Source organism: Bacillus rossius, chromosome 2 (genome assembly GCF_032445375.1).
Source record: "Bacillus rossius redtenbacheri isolate Brsri chromosome 2, Brsri_v3, whole genome shotgun sequence".
Classification (NCBI taxonomy): Eukaryota; Metazoa; Arthropoda; class Insecta; order Phasmatodea; family Bacillidae; genus Bacillus; species Bacillus rossius.
In genome coordinates this window covers 130,848,150-130,872,696 of record NC_086331.1, presented here as the reverse complement: position 1 = coordinate 130,872,696, position 24,547 = coordinate 130,848,150, and the positions used below count along the sequence as shown (strand labels likewise).

The 24,547-nt window shown below is 49.6% G+C and overlaps 1 protein-coding gene across 1 annotated transcript in view; it reads right to left on the bottom strand.

Annotated features, from left to right (window-relative positions):
* Window positions 1-24,547, bottom strand: part of LOC134528997 (mucin-5AC-like) — a 70,482-nt gene that overhangs the window by 24,673 nt on the left and 21,262 nt on the right. The window contains exons 4-14 of the mRNA XM_063362664.1: window positions 17,342-17,542; window positions 16,326-16,976; window positions 15,531-15,845; window positions 14,853-14,939; window positions 14,401-14,487; window positions 13,836-13,922; window positions 12,927-13,241; window positions 12,249-12,335; window positions 11,458-11,657; window positions 8,266-10,271; window positions 2,606-2,732 (exon numbers count right to left, since the gene is read on the bottom strand). Of these exons, the coding sequence (XP_063218734.1) occupies window positions 2,606-2,732; window positions 8,266-10,271; window positions 11,458-11,657; window positions 12,249-12,335; window positions 12,927-13,241; window positions 13,836-13,922; window positions 14,401-14,487; window positions 14,853-14,939; window positions 15,531-15,845; window positions 16,326-16,976; window positions 17,342-17,542 (4,163 nt within the window). The remainder of the gene's footprint in view (window positions 1-2,605; window positions 2,733-8,265; window positions 10,272-11,457; window positions 11,658-12,248; window positions 12,336-12,926; window positions 13,242-13,835; window positions 13,923-14,400; window positions 14,488-14,852; window positions 14,940-15,530; window positions 15,846-16,325; window positions 16,977-17,341; window positions 17,543-24,547) is intronic.

Sequence of the window (24,547 nt, the reverse complement as noted above, 5' to 3'; positions counted from 1 at the left end):
TGAACCCAGTCTAACTTGTGTGCTCGACTTCCAGGTAGGGCAGGGATGTATGTGTTCACTGCGCCTATCATTTATTTTTGTGTGGCTCCACTACCATTCCTACCTCGACATTACCTTATTGTTCAAACTAAGGTAATAATATATTATTTTATCAAAATTTTCCTACAGTTTTGTGTAAAATTATTGCTTCCAAGTCTACTTCGAAGGTCTAATAGGCCTAGTTAATTTATTTAATTTGTTTATTTAAATGTATTTAAGGTATCGGTGATTTCATCATAAATTCGTCGGTTAAAGGTATCGTGTTATATGCTCGGTATTGAAAACTGTGCACTACATCTTGGCCGAAGATACCCTGCTACAGAGACAGCGGCGGGATAAGTATCCATGACTAGAGACTGGAAAAATTCGCGAATTCATTTCGCGATAGGCTAAAATACAAATAGTTATACCTCAGTGCTGCCTCTGCTATTGGCTCACAACTCACCTGGATGACTCTGGGCCAATGAGAAACACCCAACCAAAGCTTTATCGAGTCACAGGCTGCTACGTTGGGACGTCTCACAAGACAGCAGCCAATGAGTGGGTGACATTTGACCGAGTGTACGTAGAACTATGGAGTTCATCCTGCAGGTCGTTGAACCCGCGAATTTTTCCGGTCCCTACTTCAGAGGGCACGAGATGGTTTTATTTACTGAACCACAAGTCCGGCCACGGTTTACGATAGAATCCAAACAATGAATTAATAATTATCATGTTAAACTCCTGATCATTTAAACCTCCAGTAGCCAAGTTTTACGAGCGGCCATTTTTTAATTCAAAAGTTTAATTTGTCTGATCTCGCAACCACAGTCATGTGATTTTACCCTGATCCTAGTTGAAGAAGACAAGGACCGTCGCCGGACGTAACAGAAAAGGCTTTCTTGTGTAACTGTCATACGATAAATGTAATAACAAATAAGATACAATTTTAAACCATCTGCTTGCCGGTATTTGAGAGAATATTATATAAATAAATATAAGTATATACTACATGCAATCTGTGTTTCATGGCGTATACATTATACGTGGTATTGTGGGTAGTTGTCACAAACACGTAGAAATAACAATCTACCGAAGACTAAAACTCCTAGTTGTGAGTAAATACCAGGAACAAGAAAATGTTATACCATCCTCACATAAATATCAAAAACGTGTTTTTTTTTTCACTTTAAGGTATAAAAATTACGACATTCCTCACTATGAATGACGCCTTCACATACTGCGTGTCAAACTATCGGCAGAGACCGGAAAAATTCGTGGATTCATTTCGTGATATGCTAGAATCAAAATACGTTTGCCTTTTTACCGCATCAGTGATTGGGCCACAGTTTATGTGAATGACACTCGGCCAATGAAAAACCTTCAACAAAAGAAGTATCGAATCACTAGCGTCCCAGTTAACAGGTGACACGAGTCAGTAGCAAATGAGCAGATGTAAGTTTCCCGCCTGCATAGAGGATCATGGAGTATATTCTAGAGGTCATTGAAATCGCGAATTTTTCGGGCCTCTTAACTATCGGTGTTGGCATTAAGTGATCGCATTTTTTGTCTGGATTCCTTCTTCTCCCGGAAAGAGCATCATTCTAAATTTTTTTAGAAGTTATTCAGAGAATAATGTTAATCCTAATTGTTTTCTCGAGATACCGTATTGCATAAAAGTGTTCGAATGGATTCCAATCGTGCTTTTAAACATTGCAAATTATGTTGGCAAAACTTGAATTTTGAAATCAAAATTATGTTTTTGCGAACAAAATCATCTGGTTCGCCTTGTCAAGATAGAGTCAGCGAACTTTTCGAAACAGGCTGAAAAAATATGTTTAAGGAATCTTAACAGCTGGCGCAACGATAACGATCTGCTGGTGACAAAATTGGATTAGGAGGCTGTCATCCGTCTCGAACAGCGATGGAGATATTTTTTTGTGGTTGGTATGCGGTTTTAAAACATGGGTTGTTGGTTCTTCAGCTAAACGCGCGGTGGCCTCGCAGTTAGGGTTACCAGACGTCCGGCAAAAGGAGGACATGTCCTCCTTTTTATGTATTTTTTTGCGTCCGGCCGGATTTTCCTTAATGCTCCAAAATGTCCGGCTTTTTTTTTTATAAAGTGAGATAATTCCTGCAGTTAAACTCTGAGTAAAGCGCGCGCTGTCCGCAGTCATCCCACTAGTAAGTAGTTCTATGACAGCTTGACAGGTAGCAGTACATGCAGAAGCACGTGTTTTTAATATGCTGTATATGCGTAGTTTGTTTGATTCTTTATACTGAAACTGTATTAAATGCCAAAACATTGTAAAATATCGTACTCCATTGTAATTAATTCATGGATTTTTTAAAAAAATATATTGTCCTCCTTTTTAGTGAAATGTCCTCCTTTTGCGAGTTGAATGTCCTCCTTTTTTATTATCAGTGTCTGGTAACCCTACTCGCGGGTGTCAAATGGCGTCGTTAGACCGCCCCCCCCCCCCCTCCCAGACCATTCCTTCTGAAGAAGCGCCAGTTAAATCAAACGACGAAGCGGTCTAATGAACACGAGACGGCACAAGCCCAGGAGCTGCGCTGGCGGAGTTACAAATCGGGACTGTCAGCTCGCGAAGTGTCGGCGTCCATCTGGCGGGCTGCTCGCGACACGCCGGCGCGCGACAGCCAATCACGTCGCGCGTAGCACGCGGTGACGCACGCGTGTCGCCACAGGACACCTGCAACGCAAAGAGTTTCGCCCAGGTCGCTCCGGGCAAGACACTCCACTGCTGGTGTTCTGGTTCTATCACCCACAGATCCAGTGTTTTTTCTACATTCAAAACTCTGCAGGCGAGCAAATGTTTCCTATTTTAACCATGTTAGTCAAAAACTTTTCTATGCTTTTTCTACCTTCAACAGCAGCAACTGAAAGAATACTTTGCACACATGGCAAAAAAATAAATAAGCCAGTAACTTGAATTAAATTAATTCCCAGGCAGAAATAAGGACGCTCACATCAAGCTAAGGAATTTTTCCCAAAAATCGACGCCCGTGATTCACAATGAAGCCTTCCCTGGCATAGCATATGCTTGCCGGAGGAAATGTTGCAAATAGTAATCCAGGCCGAACTCTTTCTTCACACAGACCGCTGAAAAGCCTATCACGATATGGTAATGTTGAAAATTGTATTTGTGGTAATCGTGGCATAATAGTTAAGACCAAAAGGTTCTCTGCGTGCCTAGTAAGGCCGCGACTACTGAGCCTCAGCAAATCGTGACATAATAGTTATGACACAAACATCTATGCGTGCCTAATAAGGCTGCGACTACTGAGCCTCAGCAAATCGTGACATAATAGTTATGACCAAATCGTTCTCTGCGTGCCTAGTAAGGCCGCGACTACTGCGCCTCAGCAAATCGTGACATAATAGTTATGACCAAATCGTTCTCTGCGTGCCTAGTAAGGCCGCGACTACTGCGCCTCAGCAAATCGTGACATAATAGTTATGACCAAATCGTTCTCTGCGTGCCTAGTAAGGCCGCGACTACTGCGCCTCAGCAAATCGTGACATAATAGTTATGACCAAATCGTTCTCTGCGTGCCTAGTAAGGCCGCGACTACTGCGCCTCAGCAAGTCTGCGGCCCGCGGAGATGCGCCAGTGCTGACAACTGGCAGATGTTGATGTACGACCGTGGTTCTGCTCTCATGCATGTCACAGGCTGTGGGCGCTACGGGAGATCCAGCGAGGTCGAGGACTCGCCATAGAATCGCGATCGCGTAGACTGACCCGAGTTTTCTGCGCAATTTTCTTACGACTTGCAGGCACAACTGTCGAATTCCCCTCAGGCACGTAGTGACATGTGAGTTCGTTTGTTCGTGGAACTTCTTAAATTCATCTAATACAGTTTGCTTGAAAAAAAAATATTCTTTCATAAGTCATCAAAACTTATTGAAACTCAGAGAGAAGCAAATTGCTGGAAAATGTTACAAACCTCAAAAAGATACTTAAAGGTTTCTCTATGTCAAATGTGGAAAGATCTATTGGCAAATGACATTCGTGTTACAATTCTCCCTACTATATTTTGAATGTAGTATATTAATTTGCTGCAGCATTTGAAATTATTTCAAAAAAGATCTACCTCGACACTTACTTTGCATCTACAACAAACAAACAGGAAAAATCACTTATACAGTTTACAATTAAAAGCACAGGAGCTAAGTAAGATATCGCATGAAAAAATTAAACTTAAAAACTTACCAAATAAGATAAATTACAAATTACATTAGCCAAAAGATTAGTATTTGAAAAAATAGCTCAACACTTACACAGCTAAACTAGCCAAAAATTCATGCTCTAACTGAAAATATACCTTTTAGGATCTTCTGAGATTACGTAAGTATTACTTTTACAGTTGCATAATCAATAAATAAATTAAAAAATTAAAAACATTCGTCTAAACGACCTAAAAAAATATAAAAAATTTACATAATTCATTTAAGTTGTGTTATAAAATTTCTGCTTTTTTCATAAGGAAATAAAACTTTCCAGTTATAGTTCAATCGGGTAGGAAAAATACAACACAACCCTTTAGATACCTGTTATGTATTATTATTTTTACTTTGCCTGGAATATAAAATTACTTAGTTAGAATTTTTTTAACAAGGAAAATATTATTGAGGTCAGTTATAATTTAGGTAGCTACATTACTGTCGGAGTGAAAGTCAAGAAAATACAATATGGCGGCAATGTCTTGGAACAAAGTTGGCGGTCGCCGTACCATCAGCCATACCGAATGCTCGATTGCATTACTAATCATCATTATAGTCTAGGGAAATTTCATAGACTCCGTGAGATAGGCTTGCTAGTTGTTCTGCTTATACTTCAGGACTACGTCTGACGTGAAATTCCAAAGAGAAACTCAACTGTTTCAAAACTCCTTTATGCAAGTGAGGCTTCAAATAATGTGGAATTCATCATGATCAAATTTACTTGTTACTAAGCCACCGCAAAAAAATGAATGGACATTTAACGTGACGATGAAAATTACTTTAAAACAAAGGAAATATTTAAATTTCCTGATCTGTTTTACTTATCCAAAACTTGTTTTACACAACTGTTTTCTGGACATATATTTCAAAATAAATGAGATTTTTTTTTTTTTTGGAATATCTGGACGTGTTTTATTTTCCACTTGGTTTTCTTATCTAAACGGCCTTTATTTTCGACGTGTTATACGGAAATTAAATCGTTGGACGTCGGTAGAGATAAGCGGCCAGGCGGTGCGTGTGGCATTAAGAATGAGTTCATGCACACCTCGGAAGCGGTGTAAATGAGGCCATTTACGATATTTGATATTCAAATGCGAAGCGACGAGGCCTGGGACCCAGAAAGAACTGAAAGCAGGGCAAGCAGATTAATGGCAATAGTAATTATGACGTTACAACCGCAAATTAATCCTCCGGTTGGTTCTTCAAAGTTTTTTTTCTATATTTATGCTCGCTATCTCGTCGACAGTGGGGCCATTAAAGTCGGACTCACACAAAAAAAAAAAAGCAGGAAAATTGGGGTATAGCTCTGCAGTGGACTAAAATTAAACATTTGTTCCTGTATACTCCTCGACGCCTTTTCATCCCCTGTAAAAAAAAATGTAAAGACGAAATCAGAATTCAGAAAACAGTTTTCGAAACACTGTCATCGCGAATCCAAGTTCACTATTTTACTAGTGTCTCTGCTTCGTTCAGCTTAAAGCAAATCTAGTGGGCGGAAACGCGTGCACACAAACACACACAAACACACACAAACACACACAAACACACACAAACACACACAAACACACACATGTACACACAGGCGAGAAGGTGATCCATTAGTCAAATTTTTCTTCATTCAATTCGAGACAGTGGAAATGGGACGTTACTTTTCAAGAAATTATTACTGGTAATAAACGCAACTGAAATAAAACGTCATGTATGTATTAACACTAACAGATAATTCCCTCAAAAATAACTGAAAAGGTATGATAAATCATGTGTTGTACCCCTTATAGTGTATTATGTAATATTTTTTTTATAGTTACGAATTTTCATTAAATTTTGCATAATTTTACGTAACAAAACACGACTTTACACGATTTATTTTTTAATGGTTCGGGAAATAAATTTGCGGAAAATAAGAGATTAAGTGTCGTGGTGAAAAAAAAGTTCTACGAAGAATCTAAAAGATTTCGGTTTTATGTAGTATTTCGAAACTTTTGCATTGTCTTGAATAATTACCAGCCGAAAATTTTATCTATAGTATTTTGAGTTCTCCATAGTAATTTATTCTTATTATATATGTTTATATGTATATGTGCTTATATAAGCTTACAGTTTTCTTTTACCCCTAAACCATTTAGCCTTTTTTGATCAACATTCTTATTTAAGAGTTTATAAATTTCTGGTTTTAAAATATTGACAAACACAAGCATTTTACTCAAACTCTTAATTCTGAAGACAACGCAGTATTGAGTTAATATTTATTTTTGATTACTGAATACTTTCGTTATTGTGGGTAGCAAAATAGTGGATTAATCATTTTTTTCATTGATACGAGTAAAACCGCAGCAAAAAGACTACAAAAAATCATCGATATAGATTTTTTCAACCAAATTTTTTATAGTTTTTAATCAATTTATTGACTCATGCTTATTTAGTTTAAAAACAAATTAATTACTTTTTTTCATTAAAATATAAATATAATTATAATTTACTATCTTCACCAACATTTTCACAGAACGATACGATCGTATTCCTCTCCCTCTCTAACCATCTCTCCCTCTATATCCATTTCTCTCTCTATCTCTATCTCTCTCCCTCTATCTCTCTATCCATCTACCCTTCTATCCCTCTCCCTCTCTATGAAATTCCTCTCTTTAACTAATGGCACCAAGCACTCTTTTTTTAATTTTACTTCCGGTGACTAAAATTTGATCATTAGTTTTTTTTTCATAAAAATAATTATTGCAAATTTGTACTATGTCACATTAAAGTATCATCGCTAGATACGAGCGGTTGGTGCGACTACTGGTCAGCTCAATTAGCATGTAATAATGCATGCACGCATTCGTAACAATGTCATGCTATAAGTATCAGTATTTCGACGCACTAGTCAGTGCTGTGAACAGCTACACGATACCCTTATGATCAGTTCATGAAGTCTCTAATTCCCTCATCCTTGATGTAAATTTTCTTTTGTGCATTCATGGTGGATGATTCAAAGGCAGGTTTGATTGCAACAATGTATGTGATCTGCGTTTCAGCCACAGCTGCAAGTGTTCGGTGAACAGACTGTGGTACATGTACTGTCTACACAGCGCCGCCCAGGTAAGCATACTCTCCAAGGATGTCGCGAAGTGCATCCCACAGAGCTGGGTGGAGACAGAGTGCACCAGTTCTTGCAAGCACGAAGTACAGTATTGATCAACCTCCAACATAAACTTGCTGACGTCAAGTTCAATTTTGACGCATAGTTTCACATTTGCTTGTTCATTCGCTTCAGGCACTTTTTGGTGAAAATTTTTATTAAATATAATAACTAACGTTAAAAAATCTTTCCATCTAAAATCTAACCATCAACCTAATTAGTTTAGTCTCATGACCAAACTTATGTTTAAAATCGTAAATCATAGTACGTTTTTAAGGCGTTGAAAAGTGTTTTTATGCAATTTTAAAAAAGAATGTATTGTCATTCGAAACCATGTCTGACATATCATGTAATGTGTTCGAATGTTCTCGACCAGTTAAAACTAAATAAATAAATTCTTTTTGAAAGAACATTATGAAATAATCACGAAATATTGGTACGAAAAATATCATATATGTCTTATTTTACATATAATTTTTAATAAAAAATGCACACGATGTTTATCGAAACTTTAAAAATAGCCAGAAGTCTACATAAATAATTTTATTATTATTCGCTCATCACAGGTTCACCATTGAGGCTCATGTCAAACAACTTTAAATATATAGATGTAACTTAGTTGCTATTTCCTTAAGAACCATAGATTTTTTATTTTTTTTTTGGAAATTTTTAATAATCCCTGTTGAAATGAAATGTACGTATAGGCTACATCTAATAATGCAATTAAAATATTAAACTCGATTAAATAAAAAAACGTAATTAAATATCAAACGTCCATTCCTTCACATATGGCTGGCATAGCACCAACCAACACCGGTGTTGCTGGCCTCGCACCCACAAGCGCCGGTGTTTTTGGCCTCGCACCCACCAGCGCCATTGTTGCTGGCCTCGCACCAACCAGCAACATTGTTGCTGGCCTCGCACCCACCAGCGCTACTGGTACTGGCCTCGCACCATCCAGCGCCGGTGTTGCTGGCCTCGCACCAACCAGGGCCGCTGGTGATGGTCTCGCACCAACCAGCGCCATTGTTGCTGGCCTCGCACCCACCAGCGCTACTGGTACTGGCCTCACACCATCCAGCGCCGGTGTTGCTGGCCTCGCACCAACCAGGGCCGCTGGTGATGGTCTCGCACCAACCAGCGCCATTGTTGCTGGCCTCGCACCCACCAGCGCTACTGGTACTGGCCTCGCACCATCCAGCGCCGGTGTTGCTGGCCTCGCACCAACCAGGGCCGCTGGTGATGGTCTCGCACCAACCAGCGCCATTGTTGCTGGCCTCGCACCCACCAGCGCTACTGGTACTGGCCTCGCACCATCCAGCGCCGGTGTTGCTGGCCTCGCACCAACCAGGGCCGCTGGTGATGGTCTCGCACCAACCAGCGCCATTGTTGCTGGCCTCGCACCCACCAGCGCTACTGGTACTGGCCTCACACCATCCAGCGCCGGTGTTGCTGGCCTCGCACCAACCAGGGCCGCTGGTGATGGTCTCGCACCAACCAGCGCCATTGTTGCTGGCCTCGCACCCACCAGCGCTACTGGTACTGGCCTCGCACCATCCAGCGCCGGTGTTGCTGGCCTCGCACCAACCAGGGCCGCTGGTGATGGTCTCGCACCAACCAGCGCCATTGTTGCTGGCCTCGCACCCACCAGCGCTACTGGTACTGGCCTCGCACCATCCAGCGCCGGTGTTGCTGGCCTCGCACCAACCAGGGCAGCTGGTGATGGTCTCGCACCAACCAGCGCCATTGTTGCTGGCCTCGCACCCACCAGCGCTACTGGTACTGGCCTCGCACCATCCAGCGCCGGTGTTGCTGGCCTCGCACCAACCAGGGCCGCTGGTGATGGTCTCGCACCAACCAGCGCCATTGTTGCTGGCCTCGCACCCACCAGCGCTACTGGTACTGGCCTCACACCATCCAGCGCCGGTGTTGCTGGCCTCGCACCCACCAGCGCTACTGGTACTGGCCTCACACCATCCAGCGCCGGTGTTGCTGGCCTCGCACCAACCAGCAACATTGTTGCTGGCCTCGCACCCACCAGCGCTACTGGTACTGGCCTCACACCATCCAGCGCCGGTGTTGCTGGCCTCGCACCAACCAGCAACATTGTTGCTGGCCTCGCACCCACCAGCGCCATTGTTGCTGGCCTCGCACCAACCAGCAACATTGTTGCTGGCCTCGCACCCACCAGCGCTACTAGTACTGGCCTCACACCATCCAGCGCCGGTGTTGCTGGCCTCGCACCAACCAGGGCCGCTGGTGATGGTCTCGCACCAACCAGCGCCATTGTTGCTGGCCTCGCACCCACCAGCGCTACTGGTACTGGCCTCGCACCATCCAGCGCCGGTGTTGCTGGCCTCGTACCAACCAGGGCCGCTGGTGATGGTCTCGCACCAACCAGCCTCATTGTTGCTGGCCTCGCACCCACCAGCGCTACTGGTACTGGCCTCACACCATCCAGCGCCGGTGTTGCTGGCCTCGCACCAACCAGGGCCGCTGGTGATGGTCTCGCACCAACCAGCGCCATTGTTGCTGGCCTCGCACCAACCAGCAACATTGTTGCTGGCCTCGCACCCACCAGCGCTACTGGTACTGGCCTCACACCATCCAGCGCCGGTGTTGCTGGCCTCGCACCAACCAGGGCCGCTGGTGATGGTCTCGCACCAACCAGCGCCATTGTTGCTGGCCTCGCACCCACCAGCGCTACTGGTACTGGCCTCACACCATCCAGCGCCGGTGTTGCTGGCCTCGCACCAACCAGGGCCGCTGGTGATGGTCTCGCACCAACCAGCGCAGCCGAAGAGCGCACACGTTATCGCCCCCTGCAAGCCTTCCTTCCGCCCCGTCGACACTCCCTTGCGAGTCTCTGGTCCGCTAGTCGCGGCGAGGCGCTAACACTCGGCACTCGGCCGCGCTCTTCGTGCACCGATACCAGCCAGCTTCCAGGCGTCGCGGCAGATGCGGTGTCCTCTAGCTTTGTGTTCACATATTAAATAATGGCGGAAATTTGTAGATTTATTTAAAAAATGTAAAAAGTAATTAAATCACAGGAACCTTCCAAGTACCAGGACTTCTACTTTTTTTTTTCAGCCGAAATCAATGGAGGCACTAGTTACAAACTATCTAAAATAGATTTGGTTGCTGCAAAAATATTCTTAAACATGTTTAGTATACAAAAAAGGACTCTTTATTTTTATAGAATTGGTATCTTAGCAAAATATTCAAAAGATACAGTTCTCTGAAATTACGAAGATCTCGTACTAGTTGAGGCAAATTCTTCGTTGAAAATTCCGCAACTTAATATTTCTAATAGTGAATTCCTTGTTTTCCGCAGGTCGCTTAAGCCATACCGATCTCGTTACAACGTTGACCAATGCCATCAAATTAAATTAAATTATCAATTTAGATAACTGAAAAAAATCAACCCACGCCGCAACATCAACGGCTAGACTTCCAAAGATAGGTAAGTATATCAAAACGAATTTAAAAATTAAAGTCAAGGCCATTTTGTTGCGACAACAATAATGGCTTCGCCGCCACCAACTAGTAATTTCACCCAACCCGGATCAAACCCGAAGAGCCATGGGTGAATCCTATAGGTGAATGGCCGTCACTTGCGGCTTGTAACTCCAAGCGGACCCCTGGTGGTCGGGAATGGCTGGCCTGGTGGCTTCGTGGAGCAGGTGATCTGGGCCTGCCCAGCCCGGCTGGGTGACTCACGGCCGGTGCTTGTTCTGTAACTCCATGCTTGCCCCTGGTGGTCGGGAATGGCTGGCTTGGTGGCTTCGTGGAGCAGGTGATCTGGGCCTGCGCAGCCCGGCTGGGTGACTCACGACCGGTGCTTGTTCTGTAACTCCAAGCGGACCCCTGGTGGTCGGGAATGGCTGGCCGCGGTGGCTTCGTGGAGCAGGTGATCTGGGCCTGCCCAGCCCGGCTGGGTGACTCACGGCCGGTGCTTGTTCTGTAACTCCAAGCGGACCCCTGGTGGTCGGGAATGGCTGGCCTGGTGGCTTCATGGAGCAGGTGATCTGAGCCTGCGCAGCCCGGCTGGGTGACTCACGGCCGGTGCTTGTTCTGTAACTCCATGCTTGCCCCTGGTGGTCGGGAATGGCTGGCCTGGTGGCTTCGTGGAGCAGGTGATCTGGGCCTGCGCAGCCCGGCTGGGTGACTCACGGCCGGTGCTTGTTCTGTAACTCCATGCTTGCCCCTGGTGGTCGGGAATGGCTGGCCTGGTGGCTTCGTGGAGCAGGTGATCTGGGCCTGCGCAGCCCGGCTGGGTGACTCACGGCCGGTGCTTGTTCTGTAACTCCAAGCGGACCCCTGGTGGTCGGGAATGGCTGGCCTGGTGGCTTCGTGGAGCAGGTGATCTGGGCCTGCGCAGCCCGGCTGGGTGACTCACGGCCGGTGCTTGTTCTGTAACTCCATGCTTGCCCCTGGTGGTCGGGAATGGCTGGCCTGGTGGCTTCGTGGAGCAGGTGATCTGGGCCTGCGCATCCCGGCTGGGTGACTCACGGCCGGTGCTTGTTCTGTAACTCCAAGCGGACCCCTGGTGGTCGGGAATGGCTGGCCTGGTGGCTTCGTGGAGCAGGTGATCTGGGCCTGCGCAGCCCGGCTGGGTGACTCACGGCCGGTGCTTGTTCTGTAACTCCAAGCGGACCCCTGGTGGTCGGGAATGGCTGGCCTGGTGGCTTCGTGGAGCAGGTGATCTGGGCCTGCGCAGCCCGGCTGGGTGACTCACGGCCGGTGCTTGTTCTGTAACTCCAAGCGGACCCCTGGTGGTCGGGAATGGCTGGCCTGGTGGCTTCATGGAGCAGGTGATCTCGGCCTGCGCAGCCCGGCTGGGTGACTCACGGCCGGTGCTTGTTCTGTAACTCCATGCTTGCCCCTGGTGGTCGGGAATGGCTGGCCTGGTGGCTTCATGGAGCAGGTGATCTGGGCCTGCGCAGCCCGGCTGGGTGACTCACGGCCGGTGCTTGTTCTGTAACTCCATGCTTGCCCCTGGTGGTCGGGAATGGCTGGCCTGGTGGCTTCGTGGAGCAGGTGATCTGGGCCTGCGCAGCCCGGCTGGGTGACTCACGGCCGGTGCTTGTTCTGTAACTCCATGCTTGCCCCTGGTGGTCGGGAATGGCTGGCCTGGTGGCTTCATGGAGCAGGTGATCTGGGCCTGCCCAGCCCGGCTGGGTGACTCACGGCCGGTGCTTGTTCTGTAACTCCATGCTTGCCCCTGGTGGTCGGGAATGGCTGGCCTGGTGGCTTCGTGGAGCAGGTGATCTGGGCCTGCGCAGCCCGGCTGGGTGACTCACGGCCGGTGCTTGTTCTGTAACTCCATGCTTGCCCCTGGTGGTCGGGAATGGCTGGCCTGGTGGCTTCGTGGAGCAGGTGATCTGGGCCTGCGCAGCCCGGCTGGGTGACTCACGGCCGGTGCTTGTTCTGTAACTCCAAGCGGACCCCTGGTGGTCGGGAATGGCTGGCCTGGTGGCTTCGTGGAGCAGGTGATCTGGGCCTGCGCAGCCCGGCTGGGTGACTCACGGCCGGTGCTTGTTCTGTAACTCCAAGCGGACCCCTGGTGGTCGGGAATGGCTGGCCTGGTGGCTTCGTGGAGCAGGTGATCTGGGCCTGCGCAGCCCGGCTGGGTGACTCACGGCCGGTGCTTGTTCTGTAACTCCATGCTTGCCCCTGGTGGTCGGGGAATGGCTGGCCGCGGTGGCTTCGTGGAGCAGGTGATCTGGGCCTGCGCAGCCCGGCTGGGTGACTCACGGCCGGTGCTTGTTCTGTAACTCCATGCTTGCCCCTGGTGGTCGGGAATGGCTGGCCTGGTGGCTTCATGGAGCAGGTGATCTGGGCCTGCGCAGCCCGGCTGGGTGACTCACGGCCGGTGCTTGTTCTGTAACTCCATGCTTGCCCCTGGTGGTCGGGAATGGCTGGCTTGGTGGCTTCGTGGAGCAGGTGATCTGGGCCTGCGCAGCCCGGCTGGGTGACTCACGGCCGGTGCTTTTTCTGTAACTCCATGCTTGCCCCTGGTGGTCGGGAATGGCTGGCCTGGTGGCTTCGTGGAGCAGGTGATCTGGGCCTGCGCAGCCCGGCTGGGTGACTCACGGCCGGTGCTTGTTCTGTAACTCCATGCTTGCCCCTGGTGGTCGGGGAATGGCTGGCCGCGGTGGCTTCGTGGAGCAGGTGATCTGGGCCTGCCCAGCCCGGCTGGGTGACTCACGGCCGGTGCTTGTTCTGTAACTCCAAGCGGACCCCTGGTGGTCGGGAATGGCTGGCCGCGGTGGCTTCGTGGAGCAGGTGATCTGGGCCTGCCCAGCCCGGCTGGGTGACTCACGGCCGGTGCTTGTTCTGTAACTCCAAGCGGACCCCTGGTGGTCGGGAATGGCTGGCCTGGTGGCTTCATGGAGCAGGTGATCTGGGCCTGCGCAGCCCGGCTGGGTGACTCACGGCCGGTGCTTGTTCTGTAACTCCATGCTTGCCCCTGGTGGTCGGGAATGGCTGGCCTGGTGGCTTCGTGGAGCAGGTGATCTGGGCCTGCGCAGCCCGGCTGGGTGACTCACGGCCGGTGCTTGTTCTGTAACTCCATGCTTGCCCCTGGTGGTCGGGAATGGCTGGCCTGGTGGCTTCGTGGAGCAGGTGATCTGGGCCTGCGCAGCCCGGCTGGGTGACTCACGGCCGGTGCTTGTTCTGTAACTCCAAGCGGACCCCTGGTGGTCGGGAATGGCTGGCCTGGTGGCTTCGTGGAGCAGGTGATCTGGGCCTGCGCAGCCCGGCTGGGTGACTCACGGCCGGTGCTTGTTCTGTAACTCCATGCTTGCCCCTGGTGGTCGGGAATGGCTGGCCTGGTGGCTTCGTGGAGCAGGTGATCTGGGCCTGCGCAGCCCGGCTGGGTGACTCACGGCCGGTGCTTGTTCTGTAACTCCAAGCGGACCCCTGGTGGTCGGGAATGGCTGGCCTGGTGGCTTCGTGGAGCAGGTGATCTGGGCCTGCGCAGCCCGGCTGGGTGACTCACGGCCGGTGCTTGTTCTGTAACTCCATGCTTGCCCCTGGTGGTCGGGAATGGCTGGCCTGGTGGCTTCGTGGAGCAGGTGATCTGGGCCTGCGCAGCCCGGCTGGGTGACTCACGGCCGGTGCTTGTTCTGTAACTCCAAGCGGACCCCTGGTGGTCGGGAATGGCTGGCCTGGTGGCTTCGTGGAGCAGGTGATCTGGGCCTGCGCAGCCCGGCTGGGTGACTCACGGCCGGTGCTTGTTCTGTAACTCCAAGCGGACCCCTGGTGGTCGGGAATGGCTGGCCTGGTGGCTTCGTGGAGCAGGTGATCTGGGCCTGCGCAGCCCGGCTGGGTGACTCACGGCCGGTGCTTGTTCTGTAACTCCAAGCGGACCCCTGGTGGTCGGGAATGGCTGGCCTGGTGGCTTCATGGAGCAGGTGATCTGGGCCTGCGCAGCCCGGCTGGGTGACTCACGGCCGGTGCTTGTTCTGTAACTCCATGCTTGCCCCTGGTGGTCGGGAATGGCTGGCCTGGTGGCTTCATGGAGCAGGTGATCTGGGCCTGCGCAGCCCGGCTGGGTGACTCACGGCCGGTGCTTGTTCTGTAACTCCATGCTTGCCCCTGGTGGTCGGGAATGGCTGGCCTGGTGGCTTCGTGGAGCAGGTGATCTGGGCCTGCGCAGCCCGGCTGGGTGACTCACGGCCGGTGCTTGTTCTGTAACTCCATGCTTGCCCCTGGTGGTCGGGAATGGCTGGCCTGGTGGCTTCATGGAGCAGGTGATCTGGGCCTGCCCAGCCCGGCTGGGTGACTCACGGCCGGTGCTTGTTCTGTAACTCCATGCTTGCCCCTGGTGGTCGGGAATGGCTGGCCTGGTGGCTTCGTGGAGCAGGTGATCTGGGCCTGCGCAGCCCGGCTGGGTGACTCACGGCCGGTGCTTGTTCTGTAACTCCATGCTTGCCCCTGGTGGTCGGGAATGGCTGGCCTGGTGGCTTCGTGGAGCAGGTGATCTGGGCCTGCGCAGCCCGGCTGGGTGACTCACGGCCGGTGCTTGTTCTGTAACTCCAAGCGGACCCCTGGTGGTCGGGAATGGCTGGCCTGGTGGCTTCGTGGAGCAGGTGATCTGGGCCTGCGCAGCCCGGCTGGGTGACTCACGGCCGGTGCTTGTTCTGTAACTCCAAGCGGACCCCTGGTGGTCGGGAATGGCTGGCCTGGTGGCTTCGTGGAGCAGGTGATCTGGGCCTGCGCAGCCCGGCTGGGTGACTCACGGCCGGTGCTTGTTCTGTAACTCCATGCTTGCCCCTGGTGGTCGGGGAATGGCTGGCCGCGGTGGCTTCGTGGAGCAGGTGATCTGGGCCTGCGCAGCCCGGCTGGGTGACTCACGGCCGGTGCTTGTTCTGTAACTCCATGCTTGCCCCTGGTGGTCGGGAATGGCTGGCCTGGTGGCTTCATGGAGCAGGTGATCTGGGCCTGCGCAGCCCGGCTGGGTGACTCACGGCCGGTGCTTGTTCTGTAACTCCATGCTTGCCCCTGGTGGTCGGGAATGGCTGGCTTGGTGGCTTCGTGGAGCAGGTGATCTGGGCCTGCGCAGCCCGGCTGGGTGACTCACGGCCGGTGCTTTTTCTGTAACTCCATGCTTGCCCCTGGTGGTCGGGAATGGCTGGCCTGGTGGCTTCGTGGAGCAGGTGATCTGGGCCTGCGCAGCCCGGCTGGGTGACTCACGGCCGGTGCTTGTTCTGTAACTCCATGCTTGCCCCTGGTGGTCGGGGAATGGCTGGCCGCGGTGGCTTCGTGGAGCAGGTGATCTGGGCCTGCCCAGCCCGGCTGGGTGACTCACGGCCGGTGCTTGTTCTGTAACTCCATGCTTGCCCCTGGTGGTCGGAATGGCTGGCCGCGGTGGCTTCATGGAGCAGGTGATCTGGGCCTGCCCAGCCCGGCTGGGTGACTCACGGCCGGTGCTTGTTCCGTAACTCCATGCTTGCCCCTGGTGGTCGGAATGGGCGGCCGCGGTGGCTTCATGGAGCAGGTGATCTGGGCCTGCCCAGCCCGGCTGGGTGACTCACGGCCGGTGCTTGTTCTGTAACTCCATGCTTGCCCCTGGTGGTCGGAATGGCTGGCCTGGTGGCTTCGTGGAGCAGGTGATCTGGGCCTGCCCAGCCCGGCTGGGTGACTCACGGCCGGTGCTTGTTCTGTAACTCCATGCTTGCCCCTGGTGGTCGGGAATGGCTGGCCTGGTGGCTTCGTGGAGCAGGTGATCTGGGCCTGCGCAGCCCGGCTGGGTGACTCACGGCCGGTGCTTGTTCTGTAACTCCAAGCGGACCCCTGGTGGTCGGGAATGGCTGGCCGCGGTGGCTTCATGGAGCAGGTGATCTGGGCCTGCGCAGCCCGGCTGGGTGACTCACGGCCGGTGCTTGTTCTGTAACTCCATGCTTGCCCCTGGTGGTCGGAATGGCTGGCCTGGTGGCTTCGTGGAGCAGGTGATCTGGGCCTGCCCAGCCCGGCTGGGTGACTCACGGCCGGTGCTTGTTCTGTAACTCCATGCTTGCCCCTGGTGGTCGGGAATGGCTGGCCTGGTGGCTTCGTGGAGCAGGTGATCTGGGCCTGCGCAGCCCGGCTGGGTGACTCACGGCCGGTGCTTGTTCTGTAACTCCAAGCGGACCCCTGGTGGTCGGGAATGGCTGGCCTGGTGGCTTCATGGAGCAGGTGATCTGGGCCTGCGCAGCCCGGCTGGGTGACTCACGGCCGGTGCTTGTTCTGTAACTCCAAGCGGACCCCTGGTGGTCGGGAATGGCTGGCCTGGTGGCTTCATGGAGCAGGTGATCTGGGCCTGCGCAGCCCGGCTGGGTGACTCACGGCCGGTGCTTGTTCTGTAACTCCAAGCGGACCCCTGGTGGTCGGGAATGGCTGGCCTGGTGGCTTCATGGAGCAGGTGATCTGGGCCTGCGCAGCCCGGCTGGGTGACTCACGGCCGGTGCTTGTTCTGTAACTCCAAGCGGACCCCTGGTGGTCGGGAATGGCTGGCCTGGTGGCTTCATGGAGCAGGTGATCTGGGCCTGCGCAGCCCGGCTGGGTGACTCACGGCCGGTGCTTGTTCTGTAACTCCAAGCGGACCCCTGGTGGTCGGGAATGGCTGGCCGCGGTGGCTTCATGGAGCAGGTGATCTGGGCCTGCCCAGCCCGGCTGGGTGACTCACGGCCGGTGCTTGTTCTGTAACTCCAAGCGGACCCCTGGTGGTCGGAATGGCTGGCCTGGTGGCTTCATGGAGCAGGTGATCTGGGCCTGCGCAGCCCGGCTGGGTGACTCACGGCCGGTGCTTGTTCTGTAACTCCAAGCGGACCCCTGGTGGTCGGGAATGGCTGGCCTGGTGGCTTCATGGAGCAGGTGATCTGGGCCTGAGCAGCCCGGCTGGGTGACTCACGGCCGGTGCTTGTTCTGTAACTCCAAGCGGACCCCTGGTGGTCGGAATGGCTGGCCTGGTGGCTTCATGGAGCAGGTGATCTGGGCCTGCGCAGCCCGGCTGGGTGACTCACGGCCGGTGCTTGTTCTGTAACTCCAAGCGGACCCCTGGTGGTCGGGAATGGCTGGCTTGGTGGCTTCGTGGAGCAGGTGATCTGGGCCTGCGCAGCCCGGCTGGGTGACTCACGGCCGGTGCTTGTGGCGAGCGAGAGCTGACGCCTCGAATGGCGAAGCACGGACTAGGAGGCGACGTCCTTTTCCAGCGGCGCGCCTTCCGTCGCGGCGCATAAGGACGCCTGCCTCGCGGGCGGAAATCTCCCGCGCGGAATACGCAAACCGGCGCGCGTGTCAGCGCTGCGCTGTTGCCATATTTACACTGCCCCACTTGCTGAAAACCAAAATATATTTTTTTTACCAATGTTATTCAAAATCGGTTTTAATATTTTATTATGTTTTTGATGTGAATGCGTTTTTAATATTGCTACCCTAGTGGGAGGTATTTCAAAAATCCAATGTTAACAAAATCAGGGGATACAGTTTGGTGTTGCAGCTACATATCTATCATCTCCATCGAAAATTCAATTACGCCAGTGGATAGCTGAAGGGTCAAATAATTCGTTACGCTAAGTGAGGACTGTGACGTATCGCGCGTTGTGGAGGGGGAAGCGCCACCATTTTGAGGTCATTTTGCTGCGTTTCGTGATTTACATTTAGAATAACTTTTGACTCGGAGAAGCTACGACGTTCGTTTGGGTTTCAATCTTTAATCCTCGTCAAGATCTATCGGTGGCATATATAAAACATTAGTGTAAAATAGTTAATACATATAATTATAAATATATAAATTGGGCGTATACACGCCAGAAAGCCAAATCCAAAATACAGAGATCGTATACGGTTGGTAAGGGCTTCTCAAAAGCAATCTAATGAATACCAATAAAACACCATACGACCGAGTGAAGCAGTGCCGGGAACGTAAAAGAATGAATGCGGCCGAGCGGATCTACGACGGTGCCAGTACATCTGCAGCTGGGGCGGTTGAAATTATGCAAGTGGATGATGAAATTGCTTTTATATCGACACGTATTCATGTACAATACACGGCCGTGTCCATGACACAGCCACAACCCATTTTTTATTTTATTTTACTTTTTGTTGATTTTTCTGAGACCACAAATTAGTGTCTATCGAAAGTATTATTACAATTATAGTCCTTTTGAGAGAGAAAAATATATTTCAATACTGAACACAAATTATTATTAATTCACAGGAGAAATTATTTGTACCATTCAGTCACTATTAAAATTATGTGATATGCTCAAAAGAGAGGTTTTCAATTATGTCTCCTTAGAAATAAGAAATTGAAATATATTATATTTTGCTCTTGATGAAATACAACAAGAAAAAAGTATTTCCAAAATTTTCATTACACATTTTCCTTGAGAAATAAAAACCCTCGTGTAACTCAGTACTTACACGTGATAGAAGTGAAACATCTTTGGCAGTTCAAACCTCGACGCTTACATGTTCTTTTTGTATTTCTTTGGCGTCAGAAACGTCTTAAAACAAGTTTTCACGAAAACGTTTCGTTAAAATTCGGCCCTGAAATTTAAATTTAAATTATACTCTCATTGCGTCCAAAGAGGTTTCACTTAAAAAAAAATTGGTTGTCTGTAAAGTCGGTTTACGGACGACAGTTTAACGTGACGTCATAACAAAACATTAATGAAATGATAGCATACTTCTATGAATAAAATTGAATCATTTTTATTGAATTATCACTATTTTGTATGGATACAAAGAAGGAGTGAAATGAAATATACAATTTAATTCATAAATTTACTTTTATTTGCACTCATTAATTCAAATATATTTATTACATTAACGAAGAGATTATTTTAACTATAACTTTTATACATGTTTGCTATTTAACTTCTTCCAATCTGTGTTATTCTGTTAAGGATAGGACGTTGATAGGAAAAGTAGGAAACGAATGGGAGTGTTTCAAGTTTAATGTGCCTCGAAAAAGTCAAATCGATGGTTGTTCCAATCGAGTGGAAGAGAGATAGATGCGGAGCAAGCGTACAATGAGCGTAACGGGTCACAGCGTAACGGGACAATGTGCGATACGGGACACTTTTCGTGCGTGCAGCCGGCGTTCGTCGATTAATTAGACGTTGTCACGTCAAAATATTATATTTTTAAAATGACAGTCAGTAATATCTTCCTGCCCACAACCCTGGTGTACTCCAGGCCGCGTGGAGATAGCCGCTTGCTGCGCGGACAGGGGGCAGCGCACACGCATTTCCGGTGCGCAGAGCGCGGGTGTCGACCCCTGCAAGCCGGCATCCCGCCACGCGTACGCCATGCGGCGTTGCCAGCTTTCCGAAGCCAACATACCTCCAGCCCAACCTGCTCTCTGGAGCCCTCGACAATTCCGGGGGCATCGCGGTGACTAACATCACCCACCTTTCCCCAGACGTGCTGGCTTCCCGCCGCGCGTACGCCATGCGGCGTTGCCATGTTTACTGGATCCATCATCCCTCCAGCCTAATAACTCTTTGAAGGCCTGAACACATCCGGGGGCGTCGCGCTGACTAACATCACCCACCTTTCCCCAGGCGAGCTGGCTTCCCGCCGCGCGTACGCCATGCGGCGTTGCCATGTTTACTGGATCCATCATCCCTCCAGCCCAATAACTCTTTGAAGGCCTGAACACATCCGGGGGCGTCGCGGTGACTAACATCACCCACCTTTCCCCAGGCGAGCTGGCTTCCCGCCGCGCGTACGCCATGCGGCGTTGCCATGTTTACTGGATCCATCATCCCTCCAGCCCAATAACTCTTTGAAGGCCTGTACACATCCGGGGGCGTCGCGGTGACTAACATCACCCACCTTTCCCCAGGCGAGCTGGCTTCCCGCCGCGCGTACGCCATGCGGCGTTGCCATGTTTACTGGATCCATCATCCCTCCAGCCCAATAACTCTTTGAAGGCCTGTACACATCCGGGGGCGTCGCGGTGACTAACATCACCCACCTTTCCCCAGGCGAGCTGGCTTCCCGCCGCGCGTACGCCATGCGGCGTTGCCATGTTTACTGGATCCATCATCCCTCCAGCCCAATAACTCTTTGAAGGCCTGTACACATCCGGGGGCGTCGCGGTGACTAACATCACCCACCTTTCCCCAGGCGAGCTGGCTTCCCGCCGCGCGTACGCCATGCGGCGTTGCCATGTTTACTGGATCCATCATCCCTCCAGCCTAATAACTATGTAATGGTCTGAACACATCCGGGGGCATCGCGGTGACTAACATAACCCACCTCTCCCCATGTGGGCCGGCTTTCCGCCACGCATACACCTTGCGGCGTTGCCAGCTTTCTGCCACGCATACACCTTGCGGCGTTGCCAGCTTTCTGGAACCATCATCCCTCCAGCCTAATTTTGGCCATAAATAAAAATAATTAATTTGTTATTCTTCAAGATAAGTCATAAATTTCAAAGTTATACGTCATGAAGCACACAAAATTGTTTAGAAAGTACGTTTGACAGAACCTGAGAACAGCTACGCAAAGAAAATATCAAAGCAAGGTTGAATAATAAACATAGTTTGGAACTAATAGTGCTGGTTACTCAAAGAGTATTTATTAAAAAAAGTTTTTCATCACAAGGCGGTAACAGAAAATAAGTTTCTACATTCCGTCTTTTTTCACAGACACAAAATCGAGCGAGGTGAATAACACGCTGTATAATTTCAAATCAGCATAGACACAGGACAATTACAAAAGAAAAGATAACATGGCTGAGTGTTGCACAATATAGAAAGCTAGCGACATCGTTTTTTCTCGTATTTATCTTTTTTTTTATTTTAAGTGGATGGCCTTGCTGTTGGGGATATGACTAGGTATATTTTAAAGTAGATCGATGGTATAATAATCTTTTTCGAAAGGAAATATCTTGCGCCCTGTTGAAATTGCTGCGAATACGCCGCACCGTGATAAAAGACAACATAAAAAAAAAGAACCATGAGGACCTTTATTTGCCGAGATCGATAAGAGATACTACAAAGTCGCGTCTTGTGTACATATGTGCCAAATTTGGGTTATTTTTTGTACTAGACTAAATTCCACTCTCTTCTACATAAACAAGTCTGTGCCTTATGTTCATTGTCTGCTGCTTTCTGAGTGGATTGCGTATGATTGTGTCGTATTTGTATGAATCTTGTAATGTGGTCATTAGTTTCTTGTTCTTCAGGATGTGTCAAACTATACCCATGATCCAATGAGAACGTCGTTCAAATATATACTGGTATTCATTCTAGAGTGTATCAAAATAATAACGCGAATTTTACAGGTATCTATTCATGAGTATAGACACGATTATTTAACATATTCATTTCGCTCCATGCTAGACTGAACATGCCAATATGCAATCAAGGATTTTTAAGTTACCGTAATGGAAGCATTGCACTGGGTGAGCTAAGATGGAAACTCATAAAGCATAGAACAGGGCGATTAGTGCTAAAAAAAACTTATTTAAAAATTACAAGCAATGAGCCATGGACTGATATCAACAGGTAGATTATGATTTTCAATCAACTAGATACTTGCTCTGCTAGCAAACTTCACAGTATAACTCGTTATAACTTTATTCCTCTCGTACGAGCTGTGCGGGAAGCACGCATACCGGGCGGAACTGCCGGGGCCACGTAGCTGTCAAATGTACGAGAAGGTTCTCGTACAGACTGGCTCAAGCTTTGTGGGTCGCCTAACCCACAGGCGAACTGAAGTGCTGCGAATTACTTCAATTCAGGGATGGTAATAAAAACCCTTTGTACGTCGCGGAGAAAAAAAAATTATCGGGTTGCTGGAAAACATACGTAACAATACATCTCCATCACAAACATTAAGCTAATGTTTAAATTGATACATGTTGTGCATTTATCGGGCAACATGTTCCTGATTACAAAATATATCGCACAAACACTATGCTGAAATAAAAAGGAATGCTCAGATATTTTTTTTCTCCACTAATAAAGTCTCTGTTGTAATATTATGTCACGTCAAAAGATGTTCTATATGTTGCCTTGAGGGGAACGCCAATTATTTACTCTATAGCACAATATAACAAACAAAACCATTTTATTCTCATTCCGAAGTCCACTTTAACAATAATAATTGTAAAACCATGTAGGAAGTTACCTATGTTTCAATTTTATCAGTACTGGTCAGAATATTCAGGTATAAAAAATAAATTTTGTGACAAAGTTTGTAACCAAGAGCTAGGTTTTTTACGGGATTTTTATGATGATTATCGTTTAAAAAGGTTAAGTCAAACCATATGTATCTTACTGTAAGAAAATAGGACATTATGTTATTTTTCCCATCTGCGCTTTAAATTCGCAAAATGGTTTTTTGCAAATAGAAAAATCTCTCAAATAAGAACAACCCGTAACAAAATCTTAGGTTGTGTGCATCCCAAGGATAGCAATACGTAAAACTTATTTATTTAAAGATTTGAAATCATTAAAAGGTTTTATTATAATCATTTGTTACCTCGTATCCCTTTGTTTTTTTGCAAATTATCTCAGGAGCTTATATCAAACCTTCTATTCGGTAAAATCTAATCTTTGTATTATAATACTGCAGGTCACTTAAAAGCTATATGATGTTTTTCTTCAATACATCTAGTCGGCACAATCAAGGTAATTGTGTTTTAAAAATTTAAACGCTTTTAAAAACTGTCACGCGTTAAAAAAAATGCTTAAAGACCCAATTAAATACTGATGATAAAAAAATTCCCTGGCCTTTCCCCAGAGCCTTGCGACATCGCGTTGCCATGGAAACGCTGCTGCCAGCGCGGCACGAAACGTGCTATTAAAAACGCATTACACACGAGACCCTGGCCCTGAGCAACTCCACCGGATCACTGCATGCGGATACTAAGTGTGTCGCGCCGCTACCACTAACTAGCGCCTGTTCGCGTATGTGCGGCTCTCGCCTCTTATGTCCCGCAGAGACTTCCTTCGCTGTGTGTCCTCGCGAGCTGGCGTGACGGGCCACTCACCAGCCACTCGCGCCCCTTGCCACCCATGTTCGTAACGGCCTACCACTCGCTCCCCTTGCCACCCATGTTCGTAACGGCCAACCACTCGCGCCCCTGCCTCCCATGTTCGTAACGACCAGCCACTCGCGCCCCTTGCCTCCCATGTTCGTAACGGCCAACCACTCGCGCCCCTTGCCTCCCATGTTCGTAACGGCCAACCACTCGCGCCCCTTGCCTCCCATGTTCGTAACGGCCAACCACTCGCGCCCCTGCCTCCCATGTTCGTAACGACCAGCCACTCGCGCCCCTTGACTCCCATGTTCGTAACGGCCTACCACTCGCTCCCCTTGCCACCCATGTTCGTAACGGCCAACCACTCGCTCCCCTTGCCTCCCATGTTCGTAACGGCCAACCACTCGCGCCCCTGCCTCCCATGTTCGTAACGACCAGCCACTCGCGCCCCTTGCCTCCCATGTTCGTAACGGCCTACCACTCGCTCCCCTTGCCTCCCATGTTCGTAACGACCAGCCACTCGCGCCCCTTGCCTCCCATGTTCGTAACGGCCAACCACTCGCTCCCCTTGCCTCCCATGTTCGTAACGGCCAACCACTCGCGCCCCTGCCTCCCATGTTCGTAACGACCAGCCACTCGCGCCCCTTGCCTCCCATGTTCG